This window comes from Gobio gobio (assembly GCF_949357685.1).
Source record: "Gobio gobio genome assembly, chromosome: 16".
Lineage (NCBI taxonomy): Eukaryota > Metazoa > Chordata > Actinopteri > Cypriniformes > Gobionidae > Gobio > Gobio gobio.
The window spans coordinates 28,642,929-28,653,496 of record NC_137109.1 but is presented as its reverse complement, the minus strand read 5'-3'; the positions used below and the strand labels follow the sequence as shown (position 1 = coordinate 28,653,496).

Below are 10,568 nucleotides of genomic sequence, written 5' to 3'. Positions count from 1 at the left end.
ACAGTGTTGTTTTGGTATCGTTTCAATCTAACACTACTAACTGTCCTTTAACCCTCTGGTGCTCTTCGTTTAGGGGTTGCATTGGTTGTCTTCCCGGACATAAGTGACCGGACACCTAAAAATTAAACTTCCTCCACCCCAGTAAAACCAATGCAATTTATTTTTATTCAATAATATTTTTTTTATTTTGTATTTTGAGATGATTTGATGGTATTTTTTAATATTTATGCAATAATTATGGTCTATTTTTGCCATTGAAAATGATAAAAAAAGTTTTTTTTGTAATTCATTTAAAAAAAAAAAAATATTATTATTGCAGTATTTCACGTTAAAATAGAGACCAGGCCTTCAAAATAAATTTTTTTTGAAGGCAGATTAGCGCCCTGTTTTGGAATTATTTAAGAAATCATGCAACCATGGGTGTAATCACTAGAGGTCTCTATGAAGAATTCCCTAGTTCTGTTTTGAATACATTTAATGAATGTTTTTTTTTTTTGATGAATTTGAATATTTAAAAAATCTCAAAGACTATTTATTATAAAGTTTTAGATTTTTTTTTTGTTGTTAGAAATATAGATTTTTTTCTGTGAATTTGTGTTTTTGCAGATTTCCCATTCATTTCCTATGGTGTCATTTTTGACCGAAGAGCACAATCGAATCATGCTCGAATCATGCCCTAAATTTTTTTGTGTTAACATACCTAATGCTAGAAAAGTCACCAAGTTTCAAATCATTCTGATTCATAGGTTCAGTTTTTCATAGGTGTGTGTGTGTGTGTATAAGTGTGCGTGTGTGAGTGGATGAGTCAATATCACACTCTTGATGTTTTAGTGTCACCCCTTTACTGCTGTGTACTTTTTTCAGCATTGTGGCCGATTTGTAGATTGTATACACACAAATTCTGTGAATTTTTGCAGATTTCCTATTAATTTCCTATGGGGGTCGTTTTTGACCGAAGAGCACAAGTGGGAGTATTTTTTTATGACCACTTAGCATGCTCGAATCATGCCCTCAATTTTTTTGTGTTAACATACCTAATGCTAGAAAAGTCACCAAGTTTCATATTTTTCCGATGAAGCTGCGATTTAAAAAAATTCAAAATGTGGTTCATAGGCTCAGTTTTTCATAGGTGTGTGAGAGTGGATGTGTCAATATCACACTCTTGATGTTTTACAGTGTCACCCTTTTACTGCTGTGTATTTTTTTTCAGCATTGTGGCCGATTTGTAGATTGTACACGCAAATATTCTATGAATTTTTGTGTTTTTCCCATTCATTTCCTATTGTCGGTCATTTATGACCGAAGACAATGAACGCTACTTTTTTGTAACGACGAATTAGCTGGCTCGAATCATGATTCATGACCCCAATTTTTTTGTGTTTACATACCTAATGCAAGAAAAGTCACCAAGTTTCATATCATTCCGATGAAGCTGTGATTTTTAACATTTCAAAACAGAAAATTTTCCGGTCAGAAATGACCGAAGAGCACCAGAGGGTTAAGAATGGACCATACCGCATACATTTGAACAGACTTCAGTTAGAAATGTTAGAAAAATCCAGCTTTTATTTCCAAAAGCTCTAAAAACAGTCACTCTATATTGCATAATACCAATGTGGGTACTGAACACATCAAGATGATAGACAAACAGGAGGAGAGAGGTTAAGAGCTACCAAAGTCATTATTCACCAAATCACACATTCGAAAAGAAAAGCTGTGTTCATGCGATTCACATGTCTATAAAAGCTCAGATTAGTTAACACAGCATTTATTCAAATATCTTTCAGTACATGCAGCAGACCTAGGCAACACAGAATTGTAAAGCAATACAATACACAAAAAAAGAGGAAAATCAGGAGAAAACCCCAAACAGCACAAAATGTGCACCATTCAAAAAAACCAGCACTACAAGTAAAACTAATCCCACTGATACCGAGTACTTGAGTTGGTTAAGATTCCCTTTAAGAGTCATTATTTCTCATATTAAATGAATAAAAGGCTTTGAACTTTTTGATACTAAAATACTACAAAACCTTTACATTTCTTTTAAAAATGAAAAGACAATTTTGATGCAGAAGTATGAGGTGACCTCCGTTCACTTAAATAGTGGCAGTTACATCATCACTCTTAATTTACTCGTGTGGTAAAATCTGTGCTAACCCAACATAAAGAGTAAAATCAGTGCGAGGCTTAGCTTTACAATTAAGTGCCTGTATTTACCTGTGTGTCTGTGAGATCCTCCATCTGTCTAAAGCTATTACGAAGTGTGAGAAATCAGTACTCCAGTAATCAGGGAACGACAGTTCACGTAGGTGACTGGTGTACTCGCCAAATTAGTCAATGAACTACACAACAGTACACAAGAAAAGAATGCAATAAATTAACGATAAAAAAGAAGAACGTAAAAAGTAGCTTAATATTAAGGCTGAGCTGTGTGGGGAAAACTAAAACACCAAATGGTTCCTCTTCTTTAACCATAAAAGTTGAACATTGTGTGAAAAGATTTAACCCAGAGAAGGCAACAAAGGGAAGTAGTTTTTTTTTTTCTTCTGTTGGATGGGAGCTTTAAAGTGCAAATTCCTATGAAATCTCTCATGGAAAACAAAACAACAACTAAAAACCCATGTTTTGAGCCCTGTATATGAGGTTCTTTATGGTGAGGGATTCTTGTGTCATGACTGCTGCTTGTTTGCCTCCTCCTCGTAGGCATTTCCGGTGCCGTTCTGGACATAGGACGAGCCTGAACCCAGTCCATACAAGTGACCACAATACTTGGCATCATCAATGTGATCCTCAAAAAACATCTGCAATGACAATGATGTTAGTCGGTACAAATGCAGGATTCGGTGCTAGCTTTTTTTGTGATATTTAATAAGGGCAAACCTCTCTCATCTTGAAGAAAGCCATTCCTGTGAGGAGTGAGTCAGACCCTGCCTGATGCTGAGGTCCAATTCTCTCCAGCTCGAGCTGCTCTGCCACCTCCTGCAGACCGCCCTGCACATCACATGATAGAAATCAGACACAGATTCCCTCTATTCACACACACTGCTACCAATGAAAATAACCCCTGGTATTCTTCAAGGCAAATGCTGCAGTGATGACAGCGGTGTGAAATGATGAAATAAGAAACCTGCAATGGGATAGTATACGCACTATATAATATATATACAGGGAGTGCAGAATTATTAGGCACGTTGATTTTCTGATCATATTTTTTTTCCAGGCACATTTGACCAATTCCAAACCACAGTAATCCTAATAACTACTATTCATTTAGTATTTAATAATGTATAAGTGATATATAATTGTTCATGAAGGCTGGAAATGAAAAACACCTTATATTCAGGTGTGCAGAATTATTAGGCATGTTTTCTTTTACAGATAAATTGAGCCAAAAAAGAGATTTAACTCAGACTGAAAAGTCAAAAAGTATTAAATGCCCATGAGAAGGATGCAATACTAATGCAATACTAGACATTGCAGTTAAGGCATGACCATTGGACAGTGAAATGCTCGTTGGGTCAGCAGGATCTGACAAAAACAGGTGGTGAAGAAAAGACACCTGTTAACTGCAAAAGAATTAAGAATTAAGGTGAAGAATTAAGGGTGAAACCACCAGGAACCCTTTAGTCTCCAGCGCCACCATTTTCCAGAGCTGCAACCCACCTGGAGTCTCCAGAAGTGCAAGGTGTCAGGATCTCAGAGACTTCAGTTAGGTATAGAATCCTAAAAAATGACCCCCACTAAATAAGAATCATAAGCTGAAGTGTTGTAAAATACATGAAGAAGGTTTTTTTATAGGCTTTATAGGTTTTATAGGTTGAGAGTGACTCTTGAAGGACCAGCACCACATCCTCTAGTACCACTGTTTGAAGAATTCATCTTCCAGAATCTGGCAGTACGTTTTGGGAGTTCATTTTAGTCCATCCTGAAGTCCGTTTTGCAGAGATGGACTAAAAATGAACTCCCAAAACGTACTGCCAGATTCTGGAAGATGAATTCTTCAAACAGTGGTACTAGAGGATGTGGTGCTGGTCCTTCAAGAGTCACTCTCAACCTATCTGTCCATAAAGCCTATAAAAAAACCTTCTTCATGTATTTTACAACACTTCAGCTTATGATTCTTATTTAGTGGGGGTCATTTTTTAGGATTCTTTACCTAACTGAAGTCTCTAAGATCCTGACACCTTGCACTTCTGGAGACTCCAGGTAGGTTGCAGCTTTGGAAAATGGTGGCGCTGGAGACTAAAGGGTTCCTGATGGTTTCACCCTTAATTCTTCACCTTAATTCTTAATTCTTTTGCAGTTAACAGGTGTCTTTTCTCCGCCACATGTTTTTGTCTGACCCTGCTGACCCAACGAGCATTTCACTGTCCAATGGTCATGCCTTAACTGCAATGTCTAGTATTGCATTAGTATTGCATCCTTGGGCATTTAATACTTTTTGACTTTTCAGTCTGAGTTAAATCTCTTTTTTGGCTCAATTTATCTGTAAAAGAAAACATGCCTAATAATTCTGCACACCTGAATATAAGGTGATTTTCATTTCCAGCCTTCATGAACAATTATATATCACTTATACATTATTAAATACTGAATCAATAGTAGTTATTAGGATTACTGTGGTTTGGAATTGGTCAAATGTGCCTGGAAAAAAAATATGATCAGAAAATCAACGTGCCTAATAATTCTGCACTCCCTGTATATATATTTTATATATATAATATATATATATATATATATATATATATATATATATATATATATATATATATATATATATATATATATATATATATATATATATATATATATATATATATATATATATATATATATATACGCACTATATTGCCAAAAGTTTTGGGACGCCTGCCTTTACATGCACATGAACTTTAATGACATCCCATTCTTAATCCGTAGGGTTTCATATGGAGTTGACCCACCCTTCGCAGCTATAACAGCTTCAACTCCTCTGGGAAGGCTTTCCACAAGGTTTAGGCATGTGTTTATGAGAATTTTTGACCATTCTTCTAGAAGCGCATTTGTGAGGTCAGGCACTGATGTTGGACGAGAAGGCCTGGCTCGCAGTCTCCGCTCTAATTTATCCCAAAGGTGTTCTAACGGGTTCAGGTCAGGACTCAGGAACAGGAAGGAGCCATCCCCAAACTGTTCCCATTAAGTTGGGGGCATGAAATAGTCCAAAATGTCTTGGTATGCAGAAGCATTAAGAGTTCCTTTCACTGGACCTAAGGGGCCAAGTCCAACCCATGAAAAACAACTCCACACCATAATCCCCCATCCACCAAACTTTACACTTGGCACAATGCAAGTACCGTTCACCTGGCAATCGCCAAACCCAGACTCATCCATCGGATTGCCAGACAGAGAAGCATGATTGGTCACTCTAGTAAACACGTCTCCACTGCTCTATAGTCCAGTGGCGGCGTGCTTTACACCACTGCATCCAATGCTTTGCATTGCACTTGGTGATGTAAGGCTTTGATGCAGCTGCTCGGCCATGGAAACCCATTCCATGAAGCTTTATACACAATGTTCTTGAGCTAATCTGAAAGCCACACAAAGTTTAGAATTCTGTAGCTATTGATTCTGCAGAAAGTTGGCGACTTCTGCGCACTGTGTGCCTCAGCATGTGCTGACCCCGCTCTGTGATTTTACATGGCCTACCACTTTATGGCTGAGTTGCTGTTGTTCCCAATTGCTTCCACTTAGTTGTAATACCACTAACAGTTGACAGTGGAATATTTAGTATTGAGAAAATTTCACAAATTGACTTATTGCACAGGTGGCAACCTATTACGGCACCACGCTTGAATTCACTGAGCTCCTGAGAGCGACCCATTCTTTCACAAATGTTTGTAGAAGCAGTCTGCATGCCTAGGTGCTTGATTTTATATACCTGTGGCCATGGAAGTGATTGAAACACCTGAATTCAATGATTTGGAGGGGTGTCCCAATACTTTTGGCAATATAGTGTATATATACACACTCATCCCTAGTTTTCAAGTTTCATTGTTTTATAATAACACTGAACCACAGAAAATTTGATTTGGCTTTATGTACTGATCAACAAAAAACCAAACATCTCAATCATTATAATTGTTCAACTATAACTATGCAAGTATTCAGGTCAGTATTTATTAGATAATCTTTGACCTAACCTTTGGTAGGTTTGTTTAAACTATTAAAAAACATTTTCAGGCACTAAAATTAAATATTAGATGAAATATTGCCTTGCAATTAACTGAAATTAGTTTAAATTGAAGTACTACAATTACTAAATATGAAATAAAAATACATTAAAGTTAAATTAAATTAAATTATAAAACACAACAAAAATACTAAAACAAACTAAAATGAAAGCAAAAGCCAATTCAAAATATTAATACATACTATAATAGGATATAAATAATACTAAAATGACTGAGCAATACTGAATACTTATTCTGTATAAATAAAAATGTAAAAAATAACTGATTATTGCAGATCACATCGTCTTTTTGTCAGATATGTTTTTGAGTCTTCTTTCTGTTGATCAATAGGGACACACACACACGCACACACAAAGAAAAAAGGGGGAAAAAGAAAAAGAAAACAGCATGATTTCAATACTGTAAAACACTGAGGACAAAGTCCACAGCCATGAATACTTTGAAGGCCCTGTATTTCTAATGACAACATTCTCATGCACATTTCCAAACGCTAAAATACCTTCAAGTTCTTACAGCTCTTCATGAGGTATTTCACATCATAAATGATGGGAAAAAATAAACGAAGAATCTCGAAGAAGTCAACCTCTTCCTCTGGCAATTTCGAGTTGGACAAAATTTTTATCAGGTACCCAAAGTCATAGCCACTGTTTGGAAGAGACAAAACAATTAGTTTTAGACACAGTTTTAGACTTGTATGCTATAAGCAAGCACACATTTTTTAACAGTACTGTACATTTTCTCAAGCTGTGAAGAATCTTCCAGTTTTAATGGAGATGTGGATTGAATCTGTATTGATTTCAGTACATGGATATTACTGCAAGATTACCTATGGAATGAGAGCCACTTGACCCCCTCACAAAGCACCACACCTGAGGTCATAAGCAGCTCAGCAAAGTACAGTGTCTCAATACCCTCGTCCTCATGCTTCTTAAACTGGATACCTGACGAAGTTAGCAGCTCAATGGAATCCTGTGCATACATGTCTTCCCTGCAAAAGACAGTATGTCCAGCTTTCATAAAGAATCACACTGATGGCTATGGTTACACCTGAAGACAAAAAGAGTCATCTTGTCACATGTCTTCAACATGCACATAAAAGAGGGATCATGGATTGATGCTTTGTTGTTGAAAATGAGTGCAATACCTCTTTAATTACAAAGTGCAATGCTTACGTGAGGTTAAATTTGAAGTTGAACTGCCATGTTGACGTTCCTGGTGGGTATTCGCCCTTCTCGTTCATGAATGTAAGGCCAAGCTGGATGATCTTCAACAAGTCAACATTACACCGCAGCAGCTGGTACTGATAATCTGCATTGCTTCTAAATTCTCCGATTGGTCTCGCAACAACACCTGGAAACTCTGTGTCCTACAGATGCAACAAAAAACATTATGAGTGTTATGGTTACATGTGAATTTATAGCTCATGATCAAAAAAGGGCCAGAAAGTATATGACGTTTGGCATATCAGAATAAAAATATTTATAAAAATGTATTTTTATATTATTATTATCCTGAGTTTTTGTAATTTTAGTACTTCAACAAACTTATTTTAGTTGTTTTTAATTTTCATAGTTTTTTTTTTAAGTTTAAGTTTTTCATCTAATATTTTATTTCATTTTAACTTACTATTACTATTTTAACTACCGAAAATGATTTTTATCGTTTTAATTTTAGTTAACAATAACAAACCTGGAACAGTCAGATTGGATTTCAAATAGATTTTTTTATCATTTATGATGCAATGTGACTAATGTCATTCCCAAAGAGCAGCTTTATCTAAACTCATGTTGTTCACGTCATTAATTGTGTTGTATAATTAATGAATGAACGAGCGAAGAAATAAGCAGTTTTGGCATTTTACTTTTCTTTGCTGTCTAATGCGCCTCATGAGATAAAATGTCCAGTTTTATTCGGATAACTGGAAATAGACCTAAAAAATAGATTTGTTTAAGTAAAAAATATTGAGTATTAATATACGAGTAAAAAAAAGCTTGTTTCCACAGAATAAAAACATTTAATTGTGTCTTTTTCTCACAATTCTGACTTTTTTCTCAGAATTGCGTGATATAGTCTTTTTTTCCCTCAGAATTGGACTTTATAACTCACAATTGCGAGTTTATATCTCACAATTCTGAGGGAAAAAAGTCAGAAGTGTGAGATATAAACTTGCAATTGCAAAAAAGTTATATTATTTCTCGCAATTGTGAGTTTATATTGTGAGATTATATTTACACAATTATCTTTTACATTTTTTAATTCCATGGCAGAAACAAGCTTCCATAAAAAACTGCTCTTTAAGGTAATAATTGAAGTTAACCACTTTTACAGTACATTCTCTCTTTCCACAATGACAGTAACTCTCGTATGTCTCTTGCCATAAGGCTGACACTCAAGTCATTACTATGGTAACTGATGTAGACATACCGGATATTAACTGCACCCTCTCAACATATGGATCTGATTTCATAACTTGGAAATCGACATGGCAGACAGTCAGGCCTAGATCACATTTGAAAAACCTTAATGTTTCAAACTCACCATTGCGACATAGCTGAATTTTCGAGTCACCTGTCGGATCCTCTTCATCTCCTCATCCAGGTTGCTGGCCCAAACCTCACATATTCTTTGGCTATGATCCACAGTGGCTGCGGGCATAGTTTCACTCTCAGGTGCACGGCATCAAAACCAAAAAAACACTCCCCAGGGGATATTCTCATGAAATAATAGAGAATTATTTCATGAGTTCCCTCGCTTGTTCCCTCTTTTTACCTGAAAAAAATAAAAAAATTATTCACTTCACAATCAGGACAATTTTATATCAAATGACTTTATTGTCACTACACCATAAACAAGAAGGTAATAGACAGTGTACAATATGCAAATTTAAACAGATTTGTTCCCTCTTTTTACCTGAAAAAAATAAAAAAATTGTTCACTTCACAATCAGGACAATTTTATATCAAATGACTTTATTGTCACTACACCATAAACAAGAAGGTAATAGACAGTGTACAATATGCAAATTTAAACAGACATAGGGTAACTTGAGACAGTTAAAATGTGCTACTGAAACCAAATGTGCAAAAAACATAAGAAATATTTTAAACGACAAATGTGAATAACATCACCATACAAAGCTTTCCTGTCTAATTACAACAAATTGACGAAATTGTTCCCTTTACTTGTACCTAATTTTATTTTCTTAAATGGTCAATAACTTCAGGTCTGTAAATATTTTCAAATTTATATCCACTGTGCGTATCTATGGATTGTGGATAATTCTTCTGTCATGCCCTGGCTGATTCACTTTGTAAATCATTAGTCATATGTTTACTGGCTTCTAACTAGATGTTTGATGAGTGTATCCTTATTATGAGGACTATAAACAGAGGGAGACTTTCTGCAATACTTCACATGCTTTACTTGGTAAACATGAGTACTCTAATCTACAATTCTTGCTTCATGACAACACTGAAAGGATAATGATTCAGACACACTCATATCACGCACAAACAAACTGTTGTAATGTAACTAAACATTAGTGCCAGATGAGTCAAAACGGTCGCAGGCTAACAGGAGCAGCGTTCACTTCAATATGCCAACAACACAAAAGAGGAAGATTGGTCCTGTGCCAGAAAATGCTTTTGAAGATGCATGCACATCAAAGTGCCTTTATAGCCGATTATCTGTTGCTTCATATGTCTTTAAGCTATTCAAATCAGCTGTTATAAGTTGACAGGTTAGCACAACCAGCTAGCACAACATCTGCTAAACAACCCCCGCAAACGTCCTGAAATCATGTCTACAGTCAGCTTTTGGAGATTTGTGTAAATATTCTTTCTTGTAAGAATTGAATGATGCTGTTTGGTGTCGGGGTGAGTATTTATTTATGTATGTGGCTAGCATGTTAGCTATTAGCCTAGCCACAAAAAGTTTGTCCTGTTATTATGATCAAAGTTCACTTTTTCTGTCAGGACTTACCTTTCCTCAAACAAGGTAGTTACACTTAAAGCGTATACTGCTTCAGTAATACACAATCACCTTGTTTAGAAAGGACTGGGACCTTGCTCTTTACTTTTATATAGTTTTATTGGGCTAACACCGATATCAACAACCAGCTGCCACCTCTGAAACTACATCATAGCGCTTCAGCGTGACGTCAAGACACGACGACGCGTGACCTTTGAACTCCTTGTGGGGTTTTTACGTTTAGAAATGTACATTTTCAAAGAAATACCTTGTTTTATTGGTCAATTGTTTAAAGAACAATAAAAAAAAAATCAACGGCTTGAAAGAATCTTCAATGGTGTGATTTTCTTACAATAAAAAAGAAAT

General features: G+C 35.7%; 1 protein-coding gene across 2 annotated transcripts; it reads right to left on the bottom strand.

The window, feature by feature from the left end:
• Nucleotides 1-1,548: 1,548 nt before the first annotated feature.
• On the bottom strand, nt 1,549-10,383 carry cnot7 (CCR4-NOT transcription complex, subunit 7). 2 transcript variants are annotated; one of them, XM_079839103.1, is made up of 7 exons: nt 10,215-10,383; nt 8,772-9,002; nt 7,406-7,599; nt 7,060-7,221; nt 6,733-6,877; nt 2,884-2,994; nt 1,549-2,804 (listed from the first exon to the last, which is right to left on the bottom strand). In XM_079839103.1, the coding sequence occupies exons 2-7, from the start codon at nt 8,886-8,888 to the stop codon at nt 2,673-2,675; spliced, it is 861 nt and encodes a 286-aa protein (XP_079695229.1). In that variant the 5' UTR covers nt 8,889-9,002; nt 10,215-10,383; the 3' UTR covers nt 1,549-2,672. The 2 variants fall into 2 exon arrangements, with proteins under 2 accessions (XP_079695229.1, XP_079695230.1); XM_079839104.1 differs by having other exon boundaries at nt 10,275-10,381.
• Between the last annotated feature and the right edge of the window lie 185 nt (nt 10,384-10,568).